Consider the following 23,998-nt stretch of genomic DNA (forward strand, 5'->3'; position numbering starts at 1 on the left):
AACATGTGCAAATTTATTTATTGATGACAGAGGTTTGCTGGGTTGCCCTCGATACCCTGGGCTTAAGTCATCTTGGTGCCTCAGCCTCTTACATGTCTGAGACTAAAAGCAGATGCACCCTTCTCAACCCCACTCATGGTTCATACTTGCATTTTACACTTAAATCTTTTATACATATTTATATTTAAATTTAAGTTTAAATCAAAATTTATCTGCTTTGAAATGCCTCCCAGTTGTCCCGTGCTATCTTCCCCACACTGATTTAAAATATTAAATGCCGACCCTATGTTGCTCTTTAATTAGTTTATAAGCCTGCCTTGGAAATATGTCCACTTAATTACTGATAAGTTTTAGTAGTCCTCCCCCGTCTCTGGTTCTTTCTCTAAGGCATTTACTGGCTAGAAATAAGCAAGAGTCTCTACTCATTGTCCATGTAAACTTCAGGACCAATGGTGGGTTGCAAAGAGGTTGTGACTGTAGTTACGAGAGTCATTACAGATGAGAAGGGGGCACCTTTGAGTCTGAGTCATTCCTCTCAGTGGAATCCAGGAAACTTTGCATACGTTCAGTTGCACTTCTGCGTTCCCGGGAACACTGCAAAGTTTCTTCATATAGGTCGTGCAGGTGTATTGTTAGCTCCTATTTCATTTTCTGCTGGTTCCTATTATAAATGTACTTTTGCTTCATTTATTAGAATTATAGTTTATGCATAAGGAAACTATTGCTTTCTCTGTTAATTCTGAAAACACATACTTTACAGTGTTGTCTCATTGTTTATTCTGGTTTTCCAAGTTAATTCCCTTGAGCTCAATAAAAATAAAATCTTGTTATCTGAAAGTAGGATAATTATATGCTTGCTTTGCAGTGTTTATATTCTATGTTTTTTTTTTTCTTATCCAGCTGCAACAGGAAGTAATGATAGTAACTGGTAGGTAGTTATCTTCTGGCTCTCTCATTGCTTTCACTGTTTCCCCTGCCACACTCTCTAGTGCCCCAGTCCTTACTGTCCTTATTTTAGGACTTGTAAAAATGTCCTCTCTTTGTCCAAGATGCATACAGAAAAACTGTTGTACAGTATTGTTTATTATAGACCTAATTTAGTTTTTATACACTTAATTAGGAAGCACTTCATACATGAACAAGAGGAGAATGGCTAATGAGATTCTAATTCAACAGAACAACACAGAAAACAGCATTATGAGAAATCATAATGAATAACACTATATTTTAAATCACTAAAAAGTGCATAGGTAGCATGATTGCAACACTCTAAAAAAGAAAAAATCCATTCAACTGGTGGTAGAAAAAGGAAGGAAGTCTGTGTGTGGTAGCATACAGACAGGCAGATCTCTGTAAATTCAAGGCCAGCTTGATCTACATAGTGAGTTTGAGGCCAGCCAGAATTACAGAGTAAGAATTTGTTCAAAAAAAAAAAAAGTGTGTGGGATCTTATATAAATGGTGGTTATCACTAGGTAACTATTCTGTTTTTATTCTTTTTTTTTCTTAGCTTGGATATCCAGTGCCAATTTTACATTTATAATATATCTTAGTTCATACTAGCCATATTGCATGTGTTTATTAGCCACCAAATGTACATAGTAGCTATACAACAGGTAGACAGTCTTGGTAGCTGTTCCAAAGGACAAGTGCTAAAAAAAGGACTCTGTGTGTGTCTCTGTGTGTTTGTGTGTCCACGTGAATGTCTGTGTTTGTGTGTGTGTGTGTCTGTGTCTATGTGTCTGTCTGTGTCTATGTCTCTCTCTCTCTCTCTCTCTCTCTCTCTGTGTGTGTGTGTGTGTGTGTGTGTGTGTGTGTGTGAATACAAGGCCAAAAAAAAAATTGCCTGAATAACAAAAACCATGGTGGAAAATAAAAACATTGTCCACAATAAACGTTACCTAATCAAGATGATTTATTTAGGCTTTATGATCCTTTGCTATCCTTTACTAAATAAAAGTGTCCCAATCCAGATATAATTATTTTTATACTTAATTATCTAAAAGGAAAAACAAACAAACAAAAATCCAAAATCTTGGAATGTGAGCAGGCCAGCCTAATGTGATAGCCTTTAATTTAGACTATGGACTCTTCTAGAGGCCTCAAAGAAGTGCCCAAAGCTCTTCCCAGAGTTGTGCTATCCAGTAAGTGGGATCCTAGCACTCATGTGGCTATTTCAATGAAATGTAATTAGACACTTGGTCTTCAGTGGCACTGGTCACATTTGAAGCACTTGTAGCTGTGTCTCAGCTACTGTTTGGGTTGTAGAAGAATCCCCCAACAACCCCTAACTTGTCCATGTTCTTCTCCATAACTTGCTGCTTGCTGGCCTGACAAGGACCTAGGACCCTGCTCCATCTTGGGCTTCACTGTTTTCCTACTCTGCTGGACATTACCGCAGACTTTCCACTTGCCCTGACCACCTTAGAGATGCATAGACCTTAGTGCCCAAATGCAGTCGAGATACTACTACACTCAAATTGCCATTCCTTCTACATTTCCAAGTCATTAAGGTGAGTTAGGGCTTGCCTACAAAGATATAAAAAACAGGAGTAGACTGGTGCAGATTACAGGCTTTAAACTGGAGTTTTGTAGTTACGGGTGGGGGAGGGTGAGGGGGATTTTGTTAGAGGCAGAACGGGGAAGGTAGCTGTGATAGGTTATTTCTCTGCCACCACGGAAAGGAGCCAATTCAAGTTAGATTAGATTAAAGGCAGGTTTACGGAGAAGCTGCTCTCCTGTGGGCGAGTTCACTAGCTCCGAGGACTGAGGCCAGGAAAGTCCCCATGGGGGGGGGGGGGGTGCACTCAGATAAAGGAAGAGAAAAAGAGCAAGCAAGAGTGACCAAAACTTCTAGATTATATAGGGAGGAACCTCTGGGGGAAAGGGCAGCTCAGCCCCTGGGCTGGGAAGTTGAGATCAGGGTATGCCTGGTTGGGACAGATGCTGTTCCCAACATGGAGCCAGGTCTGCTTTGGTAAGTAAATATTCACCTCTGTCGCTTGTCCTCATTGGAAAACAAACACGAAGCTGCTGGTATCCGGGAGAGAGACAGTTACTTTTCTTCTGCAGTCTCCGAATAGCAGGCTTCCTGGAAATTTGAGCTTTGTTGAGGGTCTTGGCTTTGGGAGAGGAGGGTCTTTTAGAAATAAGGGGTATGGGACCCCCATATTCCGCTTTCTCCCAGGAGCCCAGCCCTCCCTCCTAAGACTCTCCCCAGCCTCGCTTGTTAACTATGAGCTCAGCTTCACAAGCAGGAAGTGAAGTATCTATTTTACCACACCACTTGATTATACCCGCCCCCAATGCACCCCGGAATTGCAATAAAAGTCCAAGACAACTAGAACCCCCTTCCTCTCCGGGCAGACCAGCCGGGATTAGGAGGCCAGCAGAGCACCCACAAACTGCGGGTCACGTGCGCGATCAGAGCCCGACCATCGAGTCAGTCCTCCAGCTTCCCAGAGCGGCCTCGGAAGTGCCCCTGCGGCTCGGGTCTTTCCGGCCAGGCAGTCCGCGCTTTTGTCCCGCCGGCGGCCGGGCTCCCGCGGTGCCGCCACAGCCAGTACGTGAGTCCCGGGCTGCCGACGCTCCCGCCTCTCCCCGGCCCGCCACGCCCTTCCCTTCTCTGCCCTCCGGTCCCGGGCGGGTCCTAGTGGGGGAGGGAGAGCGTGACTTTCCACACGCCCTGGGGAGCGTCCTCTAGGAGTGAAGGGGAAGGAAGAGCCCTGGTTCGGGCCCGGCGCGCGGGCAGGCTGCCATCGGAGCAGGCCCTGGGCCGAGGAAGGGCCAGAGTCCGCCCCGGTGTTCCTTGACTGTCATGGCCGTTTCGGGCTTAGAAAGAGGAGAATCCCGATTATTAGCGCCTAAAAATTTGCCCTGATTGCGGTTAAGTTTGTTTCTGAGACTTGGAGATGACCTGATTCGGTCACCTCTTCCCGTCATTTTGGTGGGGGAGAGGTGTTGAGAGACACTTGCGGCTCTGGAAGCAGACCGTTCTCCACTTCCTGGCCCTCTCCTAGGAGAAACTCATCTGTAGAGCAGTGGGTGCAACCGGAGGCCGCCATCTGCCCTACCCCACCCCCACCCCACCGCAAACTGAGAAAGTGTTGGCCTAGGGAAAAGCCAGCGAAGGCACTTGAACCCAAGTGATCGCTTGGGGAAGTCCTGGGGCAGCGGTGTGAAAGAAAGAAAGGTCAGGTGGAGAGAGCCGCGGCTAGTGTGTTATCTTAAGATGGTTAGTCTAGATGGCCAAGACCGTTTGTGTACGCCTGAAGCTTTTGTCTGTCTGGGGTGTGTGTGTGTGTGTGTGTGTGTGTGTGCGCTTTTGTCTGGGGTGTGTGTGTGTGTGTGTGTGTGTGTGTGTGTTTGAATACGTAATGCTCACGTGTCCAAGGCATTAAAATACAAAGATTTTTAAAAAACAAAAATTTAATGCAAAATATGAAAACAAGATTTTCTTTTACTGTTCTCAAAGGTTGTTCTGGGCCCTACCTTAAAAGGTAAACACTTTTGTTAAGATGTTGAGTAGACTTTAAGGACTTCTTCATTTAAATACTAGCAAATATATAAGTCGTTCCTCTTTTATTCAGACAGGTGGTAGCATAATAAGTCCTGCTTCTCTGTTTCTTTTACTGAATCTGTTTTACAGAACTCATACGGAAACGGGTGGGTTGTTTGTTTTACAAACATGTAGCAGATTGGCCATTTTAAAGGATGCTTTAGATAAATCTCTAGACTGCAGTTGATAATCTTTGAGTTGTTTCTAGTGTTTTTTGCCAAATGGTATTATGTGGAATGATTCTGTATTAGGATAAGGATTTTGAAATTAAGAGGGACTGAGGTTAATAAGGTATTTTTTGTTGTTTTGCATTCAGTTAAATGGGCTACACTAATTGCTTCAAGCTAATCTCTGAGTGGGCCCTTAGCTTCAGAAAAATCTCTCCACTGCCCTTCATGCTCTCTTGCTTCCCTTATTGCTGGAGTATCTAAAAGTATCTCTTTCACTACTATGAGAATATTTCATTATAAAAATCCCTCCTGTCCTTATTCCTAATTTTTAAATAATAGAAACAAATCTTGTTAACCATTTGCATATGCTTCTCATAAATTAAATGCAAAAAATGACCAAAGCACATATCGTCCTCTTTTCAGCATATCACTTAGACTCCATCCTCCATCCGCACGTTCTTCCACTGAGTGCTCTTGAGTTGCCTCTTTCATCCTCTCGTCACCAAATATGGCACCTAAGAGCTTAAGTTACAGAAGCCCTGTACCACACTTGACATATAGGATACTCCCTTATGGGAAACAGTTGAAATCTGGAAATTCAAAGTAGCTGCAGGTATATCACACCTGTTTCTTCTTGCAGCCCCACTGTAGGCGTCACTTCCCACTAAACCAAGAGTGCTCTCTTGTGAGTTGACTCAGCTTTTGAGAACTAACTCCTCGCTGTCCAGAACAGGTAGTAAAGTGAAGGTTCTTGATATCTGCTTGCACTTTTGTAGAACCTAGCAGTAGAATGTGAAAAAGTACAGAAATTGCCAGAAATGTGAGTCTTAAGTAATTTATGAGGGATAGAGACTTTCTCATGGTTGGCTTTTTCACTGATGTTACCACAGATGTTTTCACAGATGGTTAAGGTCATTCTGTCTATCAGAAACTGGCTCAAGAGATTTCCCATCTAGTTTTGAGAAATTAAAACCTTTTTGTTCTGTGTTATGGGGGACAACACATGATGGCCACCACATCCATTTTATTGATTGTACTATAACTTCATCTTGCAACTCTAGTTCTTGGTTCTCTTATCCCTTCTTAGTCTGTTCTCCAACTGATTAGTAGTGGTGGTGGCAGCAGTGCTGTCTTTAGTCCCAGGAGGTAGAGGCAGGTGGAGCTCTGTGAGTCAAGGCCAGCCAGTGCTATATAGTGACGTTTCATTCATATATATATATATATATATGAATAATATATATATATATTAAGCAAAGTAGAGGTAGTACAGTGAATTGTATGCCCAGAGTTTCAGGATTCTGATATATTTATTTATTCTTGGTTGAAGCATTTTAAAGCAAATTTCTGACACCGTTTGTTTTACTCTATTTTAGTTGTCATTAAAAGTATATATACTCCTAACATCTATAGTACCATTACATAACAGCCTATTTTAGCTTTGATTTTTTTTTTTTTTTTTTGATATTATCTAGCAGCAAGTAGGCAGACTACTGGGTCATTTGTCTACAATAAGCTAAGAAGGACTTATAGCTTATACCCTTTGTTTTATTTTGTTTTTTGTTTTTCGAGACAGGGTTTCTCTGTGTAGCCCTGGCTGTCCTGGAACTCACTTTGTAGACCAAGCTGGCCTGGAACTCAGAAATCCGCCTGCCTCTGCCTCCCACGTGTTGGGATTAAAGATGTGTGCCACCACTGCCCATCAGCTTATACCCTTTTAATGGTATGTTCATGAGAATGGCAGTATATCTTATTACACATTCTCAGTTGCCTTATATGCTAAGCTAACAGCATTTATGCTACTGATGCCCGTGTTTTTGATTGAGTGAACTATTGGAAGAGCCAAATAGCCTGTACTTAAACAAGGAGTTAAGGAAACTTTGGCTTCTGACTAGATTGTGAAGGCAAATAAAGTGTTTGTGGTTCATGCAGTTGAGGCCAGTTACTAGCCAATCATACATTCCCCAAGGAAATGAAGTGACTAAGGATAATGAAAATAATTCAGTCTGTCAAGTAATTGATGGTGAGTTTGAATACATGGCTTTTTGTCAAAAGGATCAGAGTTCAGATTCCCATGTGAAAAGTTTAGAGTTGTAACACCATATACCTGAAATCCTAGCAGTCGGGAGGAGAGAAATCCTGCAAACTGGGTAATTTACAACAAACAAAAACCGTACTGCTCATAGTTCTGGAGCCTGAGATGTCCCAGGTTAAAGTGCTGGCATGTCCTCAGACCTTCTTGCTTTGTTTTTGTTTTCACGTGGTAGAAGGCAGCATACAACAGAAAAGCAGAGAGAACCTTAGTAAGACTTCTTTATGAGGAGCCCAGGCCCACAATAATGGCATCAATACACTGTAACATAAAGACAGTGCCTCCATGGCCTTGTTATCTCCTGCCAGGAACAGTATCACACTTTTGTAATCCCAGATAATTGACAGGCTAAACCTGGTATCTCTGAGTCTGGGACTTCAAGTTCAAGGCCAACCCCAGTAACATTGTGAGACTTGTCTCAAAGACAAAACAAAAATATTTTAAGAAAACACCTGCTTTATATTATATTGGCAATTAATTAAGCATGAATTTTGTTTTAATAAGGTGTTAAACTATATGAGAAAATGATCAAGTATGCATTTTATTCTTAACAGCTCTTAGAGGAAGAATTGGATGGGGATAAGAATGAAGGCAGAAAGATTCTAGAGGGCAGGAGTCAAGGCCTAGAAGTTGATGTTTATACTATAAAATCAGCCTTAAAGGATGCTTTGCATGCAAATGAGAGAAGAAGACAGAACAATGGGGTGGATAATAGGATCTATCTGTATTTGGATAAAAGGTTTTGAACCAAAGATACATTTCTAACAGACAGCTTCTAGGAGTGATAGAGGTCATATATAGACAGAGCTGTCTGTCCAGAGGGGAGTAGTTCTGCAGAGTCAAGAGGAAAGATTAAATGAGGGGAGCAGGCACATCTGAACACCAGCAGCTCTGGGAAGGAAGCACCTTATCTAGAAAAAGTGAGTACAGTGTGCTCTGAGGTAAAGAAATCCACTTGAGTAGATGAGGCTTAAAGGGAGATGAGCCACTAAACAAACAGGATGGTGAAGGTAATACACAAGGGAAGCGGAGTGGATGGAGTTCTAAATGGTTTTTCTTTCTTTTTTTTTTGATATTTTAAAAGCTTTATATTTGAAAATAATAAATGTACAGAAAAATTCTAAGAATAACAACAGCAAAAGAAGGGGGATAGAGAGATGGCTCACCTGTTAAGAGCACTGGTTCTTCAGAGGACCAGGATTCAGTTCCCAGCACCTGAAAGGTGGCTCACAGTAGTCTTTATCTTCCTTTCTAAGGTATCCAACTCCTGGCTTCTTCAGTCACCAGCCACACATACATATAAGCAAACATTCATATACATTAAAATAAATTTTAAAAATAGTGAAAGAAACTTTTATTCATATTCACCCGTTCTTAATATTTTATTTAATTTTGTCCTCTTGCGTTCATAAGCATTTCCCCCCAAGTTGAGGATAACTTAATACATCATAGTCCATCAACCATAGATATATTGTTGTATGTTTTTAAATTTAAAAATTAAATTTCAATTATTTATTTGTATGTATGTACACATTTGTGCACAGCACACCTGTGGGAGTCAGTAGACAAATTGTGGGAATTTGTTTCTTCCACCAGGTTGGTCCTGACAGACCCAAAGGCCTGCTGAGCCATCTCAGGATATTTTTTGAAGGATAGGTATTTTTTTTACCTAACTACAGTACAGTTGTCAATTTCAGTAAACTTAAAGTTAATATTTCTTTTATTTTCCAACTTTGTCAGCTGGCACTTTTTGGTTGTTGTTGTTTGGGTTTGTTTGTTTGTTTGTTGAGACAGGTTCTTACTGTGTAGCTGTGGCTATCCTAGATCCCACTATGTAGAGCTGGCTTTGCCCTCACAGAGATCTGCCTGCCTCTGACTCCCAAGTGTTGGGATTAAAGGTTTGCTACCACACCCAGCTCTGGCATTGAAAAAAAAAAAAGAAAGAAAAAATGTTTGGCTTCTTTAGCCTGTAACATTTCTAGAACTTTTCTTTGTCTTTTGAAGGTTTGAAAAATAGAACTCCTCCTCCCCCCACAGCCCTTTTAATAGAATAGTCTTCATTTTGAATTAATCTGTTTTCTTATGGTTCAGTTCATGTAATAAATTCTTCTAGGTTCTGTCCCTCTCAGGATGTCATTACAGGAAGCATATGATGTAACTCTGTTCTCACTAGAAATATTATTGTAGAACATCTGTCAAAGCTTGCCTAATTTCATGCATAATTACTGTTTTCTCTCTAATGAACATTCTGAGAAGGAATATTTAAATTCAGAAAATAGCCTGTTCTTTGTCGGAATTTCTCCCCAGACTTAGAATTCATTGGTCACTTTTGTTATCTACTTTTCACTCTGATAGTTATAGGATGCTAATTTATTCTGTTGTAATCAAGAGGTCGCCCCTTTTTCCTGGCTTTTGTCTGTGGGGACTTGTGTAGTCCTGATTTAGTAGCTTGTCATTACTGTGCTTACTTGTTCCTAAACTGGATGGTCAGGCTGGCTTTTGTAGTCTTACAGAGCGCTCCACTCAGCGTTTCTGTTCTTTCCTTACTCGCTGGTAAACACCACACACAGCTCATCCTACAGCTCTGTTCCTTGCCACTTCTTTGAAGACTTTCTTCTGAATAAGGGATACTAGAAGAAACCAAAACTTGAAGCGCTTATACCACTGTGATGATAGTTTTCCTTTTGGCTTGCTGGCAACCAGTGCTAAGGGATATTATCTATGTAGAAGTAAAACTCTTATGTTTCCTAGCATCTGTACTTTTCCACTTTCTGATGATATAATACTGTACATCCTGGAAATGACTACCTTGTCGATGAGACGTTGTACTTCTCTAGTACTCCTCTGTGTGTATTTCATAGCTTAGGTAAGTAATCTTCTGTGCTTGCAGATTTAGGTCATTTCCCAGATCTTCACTTAACACTGTGTCGTAATAATTCTGTTATCTCTACCCATGTTCTTATGAGTGCACACGTGCATACACACACACACACACACACACACACACACACACACACAATTTGTTGTATTAGAAGCATGTCTTTAGAATTGTTACTTGTGGATTGAAGGGGAAATGTGTATATTAACACAAATTTCCCATCACAAGCAGTATGTAAGTTTTTAATAGATTCCAAGCAATCTGTTAGAATATTTGTTTTCTTCAGTGTTTTATCAACAGGGTATATGGTCAAGCTCTGAACAATGGTTCAGTGTAACATGTGAGAAACACTATTTTATTGAAATTCTGATGTAATTCTCTTATTAGTGAAAATAAATGTATTTTTGCATGTTTAATAACTGACTTGCTTTTTATTTTTAAAGGAAAAACCCTGTTGGCATGGTTAGTTATTGTGTGAAGCACCCTGTATATTCACTGAACAAAATAATTATTGTAGACTACTATAAAAAAGCCCAGAGTAAGAAGAGAACATCTAAGGGGCAGTCAAAAGATTAAGGGAGCAGACAGCAACAGACTAGCTTGAAAACATTGTAACATACTTTCACCATAGAAATAGTCTACTTTTCAAATAATAGTGTTTGCCATAGAAGTCTATGCACCAAGAAGCAGTTTCTAGTGAAGGTAAATTAAATATTAATTTTTAAAGAAAAAAACTGAACCATATTAGCATTAACAACTTATTTCTGTTACAAAATACCACTTGATGTTTTTTTCTTCCCTAGTTTAAAATTAGAAAGGAAAGGAACTAAGTTCTCAGAGTATACCATGATTATATTGTCATGTCACAGTCACTGAACTCAAGGATGTGTGATGGCCTGCAGAAAAGCTGCTTGACTCTAGTAGTCTGTTCTTTCACATCTGAGAGGAGTTTGCTATGATCAGCAGTCTCTACCAACTTTAGGCTGCCTCCAGGCTAAGAGATTGCAAATAATAGGAGGCTAACCAATCTAGGAAGTTACCTTCTTTTAGACAGTGAATTAAGAAATGTTTCTAGACTTTCTTTCAAAATAGTCACTGTTAACTGAGGTTTCTTTCCTCCTTTTCTGGTAATCCCCAGATGAACAATGTTAAAAGGTACAACAGGAAGTGGCCATAGGGCTCTTAAAATTTTCCTTGCCAGCTTTATTTCCAGTAGTAGGCATTTCTTTGGGGCTGGCGACATAGCAGCTATTACATGTTGGAGACCCTGGTTTTCCAGAAACATCTTGTTGCTGATTCTTAGAGGTCACTTCTAGGCCCTTTCCCCAGATATTACTGTGGAACCTGCAAAGTCTGGCAGAAAGAAATTTGAGCATTCTCCAAAGTCTGTTTTGGGTGAGCCAGTCCTGGGCAGGGTGCTGTATATAATGAACATGATGGCCAGAGCCAGTTTGCTTCCAAGAAGCCATTCATTAAAAAGAACAGCTATGGTGCTAGATTTTGATATACTCTAGCCCCTGGAATATAATTTATTTTCTCTAGGGGCTGATCTTTGATAAACTAGCAGGGGCTATCAGGTGCTTGGGAATCAGAGTGATCTTGAGGGATTCAAATGTAATGGCCTGGAGAAGAACAATGATGTCAGCTTTAAAGATCAGGATAGTAAGATCTTTGGGCTTAAGGGCCAAACTGCCTGGTCTTTCCAGACACACAGAAACTTGATTTGCTAGATTTCTATTTGAGTATATTCCAGTTAATGACAAATGTTTTGTCTCAGTAACCATTAGAGCTGCTGATCCTGCTACTGGAGTGTCTCCTTAAGCTGAGAGATGAGAGCTACCTGTACATGTAGTTATACCTCCAGTTTTCAGAGGCATTATCAGGGTGTATGCAACAGAATCCACTTTCTCCAATTGCATATCATATGTACTTTGTTCATCCTGTAGTACTCCACCAATAGCAAGTTCCAACACATTGTCATACCTTGAAAGCAGTTTTCTGTTATTGAAGTAGGCACTCTGTCCAGGGAGATTTTGTGCCGCCTACTGCTTAGCTTGGAATACCAATATCTCTTGGTGAGCCATCAAGCTTTGGACAGACCCAGACACCTTGTCATACAACCTTAGGGCCTGTATGAAGGTAGATGACCTGTGGCTTTGGTCATCATGTTCATTATATACCCAACCTGCTCAGTATTGACTCACCCCAAAATAGACTTTGGGGAATGCTCAAGTTTCTTTCTGCCAGACTTTGCAGGTTCCACAGTAAAATCTGGGGAAAGGGCCTAGAAAAATGACTTCTAAGAGTCAGCAACAAGAGTTCTTGGAAAACCAGGGTCTCCAACATGTAATAGCTGCTATGTCGCTAGCCCTTTCTCTACTGTGGCTGAAAGCTGCACGATGGAGAATTGCTTGAGAGAGTACAGCCTTTCTCCCTCACCCTCATCACAGCTCTGACAGTATTTGTGCCATTTTCTTTTGGGAGTGGGGGTAGAAATTTTTGCTATCTTTATTGTAAAAGTACTTGTATGTAGTTAAACATCAGTCTTGGATTGCATCTTGGTTATGGTTAGGAAGCTTTCTCTATACCCAGGTCATAGAGTCATTAATTCATATTTTCTTCTAGTTATTCTTGTGTCTGTTAAATTATTTAGAGCTTCTTTATATTTAGAGCTCTGTTCCATTTGGTGTTTATCCTTTTGTGTGATATAAAAGATCTAATTTTATCTTTTTTATTCCCCAGATGGCTTTATATTTGTTACACTATTTTTAAAAACTGTCTTTTCCCAGTAATACCATCCTCATCATCAATTTCTGTGTGTAGTTGGAATCATTTCTGGATGTATCTATTTATATGCCAGTAACACATTTAAATTATAAAAGCACATTTTTAATTATAGCATATGTTAATAGTCACTATGGCTAGTAGTTGCTCACAGCTCTTTTTCTTCCCTAGCAACTTTTTATTTTAGGAAGTTGTTTTTTATGGCTGTAGGAACCTTAACATTTTTTTTTTCTTCTAAGGAAGTTGAAATGGAAGGTCTAAAATTGAAAAGTAAATGGATGGAAAATCTGATATATGTGGACATGGCAGAGTATAGATAAGGTATGTTGCTGCTAAAGTTTCTGGGCCCACACTAGCCCACTTATCAGTTCCATGTTTTGTGTTGTGGGTTGCTCTACCCAGAGTAATACAGAGAGCTGGAGAACTAGTCTGGCCTACCATTCTTCAGTAACCTCATCCTTGGGACTTAATTTTATATACTATTTCCTCAGATGAACCAACTTTTGCTTTAGTGGCTGCTGGGTGATTCTTCACCTTCTAAATGGTCTCCTAAATTTCTAGCATTTTCTATTCCTTATAGGAGGTCATTATTGCTATGAAAAAAAGTTGGATAGTTTGATTCTTTACATCTGTTCACTCTAAAGCATGTATTTTACTTTTATTGACCATTTTTTCCTCACATAGTTGCATACATAGCTTTCCAAGTAAGACTCAAAGAATTTCACAATAATGTCCTGAAATGTTATACAGGGCAGGAGGGAAAGATTGCATTTTATATGGTTGTAAATGCTTCATTTTCTTGGAATAAGTTTAACAGTATCTCCTTAGAAGTCAGTAAATCAGAAAAGGAGTATTGATAGGGTATGGGTCATGTAAAGCACCCTCAGGAGAACAGAAACCCTTACTTGGGTATTAAAGTTTGCTTTGGGAAGTTTATTTATTTTGAATCATGTGCTTTTTTTTCAAAACCTGTACATTTGAACCCTGATCAATAGCTTAACTTTTAATACAATAATAAATGATATAATAAATAGTAATAACATTTGCCCTGACCAAGGGACAAGTATTGTTCTTACTGGTTTTAGATGGCTATCATCCAATAATCATAGTAACACTATTACTTTAATTTTACAGGTGAAGAAACTGCTGTACAAAGAAGTTAAATAGCTATCCCAAAGGTCATATAAGTAGGTATTTGAACCTAGTTGGTATTCTAGTCATTTTCTGGTCTGTGTGAGAGATTGGGTTTAATATTTCACAGATAGCAGAGTCCACTACAGAGGTTGGAGTTCCTTATTTAAAACAACAGTATTTACATATGACCTTTACACATCATCCTGTGTACTTGAAATTATTTTCAAATTACTTGCAGTGCCTAAAAGCAGTGTGAATCTTTATTTCGTTGTATTATTTAGAGAATAATGATAAACATTAAAAGCTGTATATGTTCAGCACAAATGTAACTTTGTTTTTCTGGTATTTTGGGTCCATGGTTGGCTGAATCTGTAAATGCAGAACCTGCCGCTGTGAAGGGCCAACTACTCTCCTCAGTGGCTTGAGGTGTTGCTGTCTTGTTTTAGCATCCGTGAGACAAAGATCTTATGCCATAGTTCAGGCTGGCCTGGAACATGCAGTAACCTTCCTGCCTCAGCCTCCAAAGTGCAAGAATAATAAGATTGAGCCATTACACTTTGCTATTTGTAAGCTTTGACATTCTATATGACTAATTGATTCATAAATAGGAATGAAAACTTTATTCCTTGGCAGGCTGGAGCATGTTTCTACCATGTAAGTTCTTCCATGATTAGCCACTTTCCAAAGAGTGTTTTCCTTACACAGAAAAGTCAAGAAGGCCAAATTACGGTATAGTAGCTTTAGGTTTCTTTGTTTCTCATTTCTTGGTCACTGTCCTCATCATCTTATAACTGCAACTCCCTGCCTGATTCCTCTTCTACGGTCCTGACTTATCTTCCTTTTCAGTTTTTCCTGCTCTCTCCTGATTATGTGTAACTTTTCAAAGAAAAAATTAACATCTTTGTTGTTCTAACTTTTTTCTGTCATGTTTTTCAGAGACTTCTTTTTTCTTGTTTTTCTATGAGGTGACATTGAAACTGATTGGTATTGGCTGTGGTTTTGTGCATCAGTTGAACCCATTTTTATGGTACCTTCTGGACTCTTGTTTTAACAGTAGTTCTAAAGGTATTGAAATCTTATTAATGTCCCCCATCATAATTCCAGTAATTAAAATGGTACTGGAAGGGCTGGAGAGATGACTTAGCAGTTAAGAGCATTTGATGCTCTTGCAGAGGACCTGGGTCCAGTTCCCAACACCCTATGATCACACCCAACCATCCATGCTAACTCCAGTTCCAGAGGGATCTGACTACCTCTTCTGAACTCAATGGGCACCAGACATGTGCATGGTGCACATTCCTCCAAGAAAGCAAAAACACTCAAAAAAATTTAAAGATTATTTTTTAAATGGTACCTGCCACATATTAAAAAGCAAATATCTGACAAATGGATAAGTTAATTTTGTTATTTGCTGTTGTTACTCATTCAGGGTTTTTTCCTAAATAAACATGTCATTTTCATTCTTTTGGTCTAGTGTCATATTTGAAGACAACCATGGAGGATGAGGAGTCGTCTAAAAAGAATGAAAATGATTCAAATGCAGACTCTCAGTGCCCAAGTGTGGGATTTTTTCATAAGGATCATATGCAGAAATCTAAGACCGGTGACACTTGTGACTTGTTTCCTAAATGGAAAATACTGAAGGAAGGCAAAAGTAGTATCAGAGAAATGATTGACACACATACAAACGCAGCAAATATAAAACTAGAGCAGGATGATGAGACATCTGAGAAAAGTTTCTACCCAAGTACAAATACAATGCACCAGACTATCCCCACAGAACCAAATTGTACTAAACAAGGTGAGCACACAGAGAACATTAATGGAAACGTACACCCTGCTCATATTGCTGATAAGAAATTACATAAGTGTGATGAGTGTGGAAAATCCTTCAAATACAATTCTCGTCTTGTTCAACATAAAATTATGCACACTGGAGAAAAGCGCTACGAGTGTGATGACTGTAGGGGGACTTTTCGGAGTAGCTCCAGTCTTCGAGTCCACAAGCGCATCCATACTGGGGAAAAGCCCTATAAGTGTGATGAGTGTGGCAAAGCCTACATGTCCTACTCTAGCCTTATAAACCACAAAAGCACTCATTCTGGGGAGAAGAACTGCAAATGTGACGAATGTGGAAAATCCTTCAATTATAGTTCTGTTCTGGACCAGCATAAAAGGATCCACACCGGAGAGAAGCCCTATGAATGTGGTGAGTGTGGAAAGGCCTTCAGAAACAGTTCTGGTTTGAGAGTCCACAAAAGGATCCACACAGGGGAGAAGCCCTATGAATGTGATACCTGTGGGAAAACCTTCAGTAATAGTTCTGGCCTGAGGGTCCACAAAAGGATCCATACAGGTGAGAAACCCTATGAATGTGATGAATGTGGGAAGGCATTCATTACTTGCAGAACACTTCTAAATCATAAAAGCATCCACTTTGGTGATAAACCTTATAAATGTGATGAGTGTGAAAAATCTTTTAATTACAGCTCTCTCCTCATTCAGCATAAAGTCATCCACACTGGTGAGAAACCTTATGAATGTGATGAATGTGGGAAGGCCTTCAGGAACAGCTCAGGCCTTATAGTGCATAAAAGGATCCACACAGGAGAGAAACCTTACAAGTGTGATATCTGTGGCAAAGCATTCAGCTATAGTTCAGGCCTTGCAGTCCATAAAAGCATTCATCCTGGAAAGAAAGCCCATGAATGTAAAGACTGTGGCAAGTCCTTTAGTTATAACTCACTTCTTCTTCAGCATAAGACCATTCATACTGGAGAAAGACCTTATGTATGTGATGTGTGTGGCAAAACGTTCAGGAACAATTCAGGTCTCAAAGTTCATCGGAGACTCCATACTGGGGAAAAACCATATAAGTGTGATGTATGTGGGAAGGCCTATATCTCACGCTCAAGCCTTAAAAATCACAAAGGAATCCACATGGGGGAGAAGCCCTATAAATGCAGCTATTGTGAGAAATCTTTCAACTACAGTTCTGCCCTTGAACAACATAAAAGGATTCATACAAGGGAGAAGCCCTTTGGGTGTGATGAGTGTGGAAAAGCCTTCAGAAACAATTCAGGCCTTAAAGTACATAAGCGAATTCACACAGGGGAGAGACCTTACAAATGTGAAGAATGTGGAAAAGCCTACATCTCACTCTCAAGCCTTATAAATCATAAAAGTGTACACCCTGGGGAAAAGCCCTTTAAGTGTGATGAGTGTGAGAAAGCCTTCATCACATACAGAACACTTCTAAACCACAAAAAAATTCATCTTGGAGAAAAGCCCTATAAATGCGATGTGTGTGAGAAATCTTTTAACTACACCTCACTCCTTTCTCAACACAAAAGAGTTCATACTAGAGAGAAACCCTTTGAATGTGACAGGTGTGAGAAGGTCTTCAGAAACAACTCAAGCCTTAAAGTGCATAAAAGAATACACACTGGGGAGAAGCCCTATGAGTGTGACATATGTGGAAAAGCCTACATCTCACACTCAAGCCTTATTAACCATAAAAGTACACACCCTGGCAAGACGTCCTATACATGTGATGAATGCGGAAAAGCATTTTTCTCAAGCAGAACTCTTATAAGCCATAAGAGAGTCCATCTTGGGGAAAAGCCCTTCAAGTGTGTTGAGTGTGGGAAGTCGTTCAGCTACAGCTCACTTCTTTCCCAACACAAGAGGATCCACACAGGGGAGAAACCTTATGTATGTGATTGGTGTGGGAAGGCATTCAGGAACAGCTCAGGCCTCACAGTACATAAAAGGATCCACACAGGAGAGAAACCCTATGGGTGTGATGAATGTGAAAAGGCATACATTTCACACTCAAGTCTTATTAATCATAAAAGTGTCCACCGTGGAAAGCAGCCCTATAATTGTGAGTGTGGGAAATCTTTCAATTACAGATCTGTCCTTGACCAACATAAAAGAATCCACACTGGAAAAAAGCCATATCGATGTAATGATTGTGGGAAGGCATTTAATATCAGGTCAAACCTTACCAAGCACAAAAGAATCCATACAGGAGAGGAATCTTTAAATATGGCAAATATGGAAAGTCATAGTGGCACATTCCAGAAGATGATCTACTATGAGGGAGGGAATTCTCTGGATGGGACCAGAATGCAGATGCCTGTGTGGGAGGCAGAGCATGCCAAGTCTCAAAGAAATCAAATAGAAGAAAAACTTTATGAATATAACAATTTCTGAGGTCCTTAGTCATGGTTTATAATTTTCATAGTATGAGTGAAAGAAAGAATTCTAAGTGCTCATGAACAATTCTATGTGATTCAGTTATAGCAAGAACAGTTTTAGTGTCAAAATAGTCGAACACTTTAGGACTATAAAATACCACTGGATTTAAAGCCTTTAAAAGTGGCGGAACATTTAAAAAATATAATCTGGACATAAAACATAAAGATAAGGGTCTTTAGTTAGAAATCATTCACTACAAAGATCCTATTTGGATAAATAAGTGAATAAGAATGTATAAAGTTGGTATAATTTTGAGCTCTATACTTCAGTCAGTGGAAAAAAGATCCAAGAAGGGCCTCCAACAGGCAAATTCAGGGAGAGGATGGTTTCAGGGAATATCAGTTTATTAGTGGGTCATGAATTATAGACTTAACAGTAATGGTTTGTGGTAGGAAGATCACAACTTCTGAAACACTTTGGATGTCCTAGGAAAAGAAAAGGCATAATCTGTGACATAATCACTTCAAATGCATATTAGTTGAAATATACTATTAATTGAACTGGTAAGACTAAAGTTTCAAATGAACTCCCTTAATAGATAATATATATGGTAAATGAAAACCTGGAAGGTGACATTCACATATACTGAAAGAATGGAAAGGATTTTAGTATCTTCAGTTAAGTAATGGAACACATCTTCAACATGAATTTGCACCTTACAGAAAACTTTCAGGGAATCCTATGAATAAAAAAAAAATGTTTCAAAGGATGGCTTTTTATTACAAGAGCTAAATAAGTACCAGTAATTAAGAAGAAATTCATGTTTTAAAAACAATACTTTGTTTCAGAAAGCATTGTAAAAATGTTATGTACGACATACATGTGTATATTGTCTGTAGTAAAATATGAATATGTTCAAAACTCACTTGGCCATAAAGGCCAAATAGTTATGGCAAGATAAGGGGTAAAAACAATAAATGCCTCAAATGTAAATAGGCTGTGACTTGTTTTAGATGGACAAATAGTAGAGAGTCATTTGTGTGTTATATCTTTCCTTGTAAATGATACAGAATCTTGACTAAGAGGAGCTTCTGTCTTATCTGTGAAGACTTATCCACTAAACTAGTATCTTAGGAGTCACCAGAAGTTATATCATACTTATCTCAGGTGGAAATAGATGAATTTTGAAGAGACCATGAGTAAGCAATCTGATCATGATATGAGTCTGGATTATAATTTGTTAGAGTGTGTAGGCTATGTGAGTGAGTCACCATATAATTCATTAGGAACAGAACTTTATACAAAGTGTTAGTAACTGTAGCAGTAAAGACTAGGTATTTCAATAGTAAAAGTAGATTCTTCTGAGTTGAGCTCCATAATAATTGGACAGGTTATCAGAACCAGGTGAACAAACCCTCAGTTTGTTCTCTGACTTCAGGACTTACCATCATTAAAGACAATCTCTAGCCATCTCTAATTTAAAAATTCCCAGGTCTCCCTCTGGGAATACTAGAGAGTACTTTGTTTCTGTCTCCAGCTACCAGTAGGTTTTGACATGTCAGGTGGAGAAAGGGAAAATATATTTTTGCTGCTCAATTCTGTAGTAGATGTCCACACTGTACTGTTCTACTGCATGAGACACTGGTCAATTTGACCCTATCTGTAGATCTAGTTTACTCAGCAAATATTTGTGGAGAATCTGCTAGGTACAAACCACTGTCCTGGGCCCTAGGTAGGGAAAGGTGGGAACAAGAGTTAAGACTTCGAGCAGAGTCATCCTAATCCATACACACATCTAAGTGTTCGGAGAAACTTAACCATAGCCAGGAAAAGAGCTGTGGATAGTGGGTTTTTCTGAGGAGTAGGAAAGGACATCCTGAATAAAGACAGCAGAACAGTTCAGGAATTGTCCAGAATGGCTGTTTTAAGGTGAGCAGAAAGACTATAGACTGTCCATTCCCAGCAGCCATTGAGGAAAGGGGTTGCATTTGCTAAAGACCACTTCTAGCTTCTTAGACAATCCAGTTACCTGAGGTTTCTATGTGCCTTATAGCCAAAGCAGCTAGTGGCTTGAGTCCCATTCCTTCCACACTCCTGTTTCCCCATGTAAGCTCCAACTGGATCTATGGCACTACTTAGTTTTAGGAATAACACAGGTAAAAATGTTGAGCCTGGCCGCCTTGCAGAAAAGTTTGTGAGTTCTGTGGTACTGTGGATCAAAATTAATTTATGTATACTATGCAAATTCTATCAGTAAGGTACATCTCTGGCTCTGTGTGGCTCTGTGGTCACTTAAAAATATATATATATGTGTGTGTGTGTGTGTGTGTGTACACACATGTATGTATATATACACATATGTATGTATATAATGTGTAGGCTGTGTGCTTGTGAATTTGTGTCTGAGGAAGCTGGAAGCATCAGCTGTAGCTAGAGTTCTAGTTGTAAGCTACCTGATACAGATGCTGAGGGCTGAATTTGCATTTGATAGCAGTATATATTTCTTTAGCCTCTTTTTAGATTGGTCTCTTGATTACCCCAGTGTACTGAGTGCTGGGGACAACTACTTTTGGCTTGGCCTTGAGTATTATATATTGAGGGTGAGATAAATTATATTCAGCTTAACTCAGATGTGTATGGGTTTCTAGTTGTCCCATAATGGATACCATGCTGCAGATTCAATGAGTTTATTGTGGCTAAGTCTGCTTGGACCAGTCTATGGATGTGAGATCAGTGATCATTGCCTTTTCTAGTAAGTGATACACAAGAAGAAAACACAAAGCAAAAACCTTAACTTGTAAGGGAATCAAAATACATTTTTAAGGTTTGCAAGATAAGGGAGAATTGGCATGGTGAAAAGTAAACTCGAATCTGGAAGATCTGCGAACTAAAACGCTTTTATCTAGGTAGGAACAGGGTCATGATGTTTATAAAGTCATATATGCATGGAAGATGGCATAGACAAATGTTAATAGGATAAAGTTTAAAATCTGAGATGAAAAACCTCAATATAAGAAACCTAACATTCTGGTTTTGGTAAAGGTGGGCTATAATATTTGGGTCAATTTCCCATTGAAAATGAAAATGTATTTTTTAAAGGCATATAGCATCCTGATTTAGTTCATTTGGCAGCTATAACAAATTGTAAAGTGAATAATTTCAAAAATAACTATTTTTCAATTCTGGAGGGTGACAAGTTAATCATGGGGCACCCTGAGTTTGTAAATCTGTTTAGAATCCTTTTTTTGGGGGGGGGGTCATAGAAAGGACCTTACTGTGCTGTGTATAGATCAAGGGGTCTTTGTTGAGCCTCCTTTATAGGAGCACCAATACCATACATGAGTATTCCACCTTCTTGATTTAATCTCAGCACCCACTAGGGAGGTTCACAACCTTCCATAACTCCAGTTTCAAGGGTTTTCAGAGGGTTTGCCTCTGGCTTTAATTAAGTTCTCTCTCACACTCTCTGAAAAATATAATACAAATCTTTTAAAAATGAGATAAAATGCAGACTGTTCTGTGGACTGCTGATGCTCTCTGGGTAAGAAATTCAGAGCCAGTCCCACCATAGTGATGAATAGGAGACCTTTGAAAAGTTAAAGTTGGGTTCTTAAATTGCTTACAGCAAAATAAATCAGAGCTAACCCCTTCCCTATGTGTAGAGAGACAATGGCCTTGTTAATAGGCAGAGTGGTACAAGAAAAAGTGAGATGATCCCTGGTTTTACTCCGGTCTAAATAACAGCAGCCTAAGACATGATAGACACAAACATGAGAGCTAGCGCCATTTAGTAGCAAGTAACACCTAACTCACTACATCCTTTCTGTTTTCCTTTTGTAGCAAAGTTGCTTTATCCCAGGTTAGCCTCACTGCCTCTGCCTTCCAAAGTTCTGAGGTTAAAGATGTGTACCTCTGTGTCCTGCTCCCATAAATAATTTTTATGGGCAGTAATCTGCAAGCAAAGATAAGCAGATATATTGGGAAAAAGACAATGTAAGTAAAATCCAACAAAAAGAAACATACCCAATAGGCTTGCCATACTGGATGTAATGTATTTATAAAAATACTTAAAGATGATTATAATGAAGAAGCACTTGGCATCAGAACACATGAGAAGACAATTACTCAACTGAAAGATATGTGAAGAAGTTGCCTAGGATGTAGCTTCAAAATGGGAAAATGTGGGTGTATGGGAAGCTTCACTGAGATTTGTTTTTCAGTGAATGGAAGTATTTTTAACATTCAGTCGTCGTTCAGAAAGAGAACCATGGGAGAAAGAGTAAGGGGAACTGAGCTGGGTATTTTCTAGAATTAGTGAAATCTACAGATATGAAATCCCAAAGAATGTAAGTAAGTTAAATTTATAAAAATCTCATCTAGCTGCACTACTGAGATGGAAGCAGGTGGATCGGAGTCCCGTCTCAGAAAAGGCAGGCAGACACGCTGGATCTCATGGGAGCTTGCTTGGGACTATACTTGGGGGTAGGGATTCTGGAAAGGAGAAGCACCTAGAAAGTGAACCCATCTTCTTGGAGGTGTTTGGTTCCCTAACCAGGACCCTGCCACTGCCCCAACTAGATTAATCATTAAAATAAGGGCATGTCTAAAGATTCCCTTCTTTACATGCCTGTTGAGGCATTTCCCATTTAGATTCAACATTTAGCCATGGGGTAGTGTTTGTTGTGCTTAGATAGCAGTGAAACCCATGCAAAGAGGCAACAAAAATGGGGTGGCTGGAAGGATTTCTCCTACCAGGAAACCTGGATTGGAAGAAGTCTTGCCTGAGTGGTGGAGGCATACACCTTTTATCCCAGCATGGGGAGGCAGAGGCAGGCAGATCTCTTGAGTGTTTGAGGTCAGCACAATCTACAAACTGAGGTTCAAGACAGCCAGGGCTACACAGAGAAACCCTGTCTCAAAACAAAACAAAAATCAATAATAAGTAAGTGACTTTGCTTATTCACAGATGGTCTTGTTGATATACAATCAGGCAAATCTCTGTAATGCATACATACACACATACATTACTTTGCTTATTCTCATAAGGCCTTGTTGATGTATCTTCACCTGTCTCTTCTCAGGATAATAGCTCATAGGTTGTAACGAAATTAGAAAAGTCAGTATAATTGCAGATCAAGAAAGAGTGCCTGAAGTGGAGTAGTGTAAATGAGGAAGGCTGGCCAAGTAGTGGTTGTTTTCTTTTTAATTACTTTTTTACACTCCATATTTATCCTTCCTCCATCTACCCTCCGACTCTTCTGCATCCCATACTTCCTCCCCACCCACCCTACCTGACCTTTAAACTCCCTGGGCCCTCCAGTCTCTTGAGGATTAGGTGCATCATCTCTGAATGAACACAGACTCTGCAGCCCTCTACTGTATGCATGTTGGGGGCCTCATATCAGCTGTTGTATGCTGCCTGTTTGGTGGTCCAGTGTTTAAGAGATCTTGGGGATCCAGATTAATTGAGACTGCTGGTCCTCCTTCAGGATTGCCCTTCTAAGGTTCTTTCAACCTTCCCTAATTCAACAACGGGTCAGCTGCTTCTGTCCATTGGTTGGGTGCAAATATCTGCATCTGATTCTTTCAGCTGTTTGTTGGGTCTTTCAGAGGGCAGTCATGCTAGGTCCCTTCTTATGAGCGCTCCATAGCCTCAGTAATAGTGTCAGGCTTTGGGACCTCTTATTCAAGCATTTTGGAACTTTAACATGCTGAAGCAATAGAAGACAATTCTTAACTGAAAGTCGAGAACGATACCCCATGGTCCATGCCATATACAGATAAAATGAGAAAAGAGGTAAGGAATCCAAGCTTTGGATCTGTTTTTTTTCCCCCCAGTGGTAATCTTGCTTTAAGCAATCTATTGTCCTGAGCAAGCATGCTTTGTCTTTGAGAGAGGGGTTCAGCTTGGAGAAAGCCCCCAGCTTGAGGCAGCCTTAAGCAATCTAGACAGTCATGCCATGCACATTTTGCTTCCCATGCGCCACCCTTCCTCCTTTATGGCTTTTATTGTAGTTAATTGTGGTGATTATTTTTTTTAACTTTGCTATTTGCAGATATGCTAGAGATTATACAAAAAGAATTGGTGAATGCCAAGGTCTCACCATCTTAACTATGGCTGTTTTTTATTGTGTCCATTAAAGTCTAAAAAGAGAAGGGAGATCCTGTGGTTGTCAGGGACTC

The 23,998-nt window shown here is 39.6% G+C and overlaps 1 protein-coding gene and 1 pseudogene across 16 annotated transcripts; one reads left to right on the forward strand and one right to left on the reverse strand.

The window, feature by feature from the left end:
- Positions 1 to 3,283: 3,283 nt before the first annotated feature.
- On the forward strand, positions 3,284 to 18,839 carry Zfp62 (zinc finger protein 62). Of its 16 annotated transcripts, none has more exons than XM_030245949.1 (6): positions 3,284 to 3,561; positions 12,718 to 12,799; positions 13,613 to 13,665; positions 14,246 to 14,341; positions 14,549 to 14,677; positions 15,087 to 18,808. In XM_030245949.1, exon 6 carries the CDS (start codon positions 15,107 to 15,109, stop codon positions 17,828 to 17,830), a length of 2,724 nt encoding a protein of 907 aa, XP_030101809.1. In that variant the 5' UTR covers positions 3,284 to 3,561; positions 12,718 to 12,799; positions 13,613 to 13,665; positions 14,246 to 14,341; positions 14,549 to 14,677; positions 15,087 to 15,106; the 3' UTR covers positions 17,831 to 18,808. The 16 variants fall into 16 exon arrangements, with proteins under 16 accessions (XP_030101809.1, XP_030101810.1, XP_006533262.1 ...); NM_001362731.1 differs by lacking the exons at positions 3,284 to 3,561; positions 14,246 to 14,341 and adding exons at positions 3,754 to 4,233; positions 4,474 to 4,498 and having other exon boundaries at positions 15,087 to 18,839; XM_030245950.1 differs by lacking the exon at positions 14,246 to 14,341 and having other exon boundaries at positions 3,284 to 3,565.
- Gm18583 (predicted gene, 18583) lies at positions 10,927 to 11,664 on the reverse strand (annotated as a pseudogene).
- Positions 18,840 to 23,998: the final 5,159 nt, after the last annotated feature.

This window comes from Mus musculus, chromosome 11 (assembly GCF_000001635.26).
Source record: "Mus musculus strain C57BL/6J chromosome 11, GRCm38.p6 C57BL/6J".
NCBI classification, from domain to species: domain Eukaryota; kingdom Metazoa; phylum Chordata; class Mammalia; order Rodentia; family Muridae; genus Mus; species Mus musculus.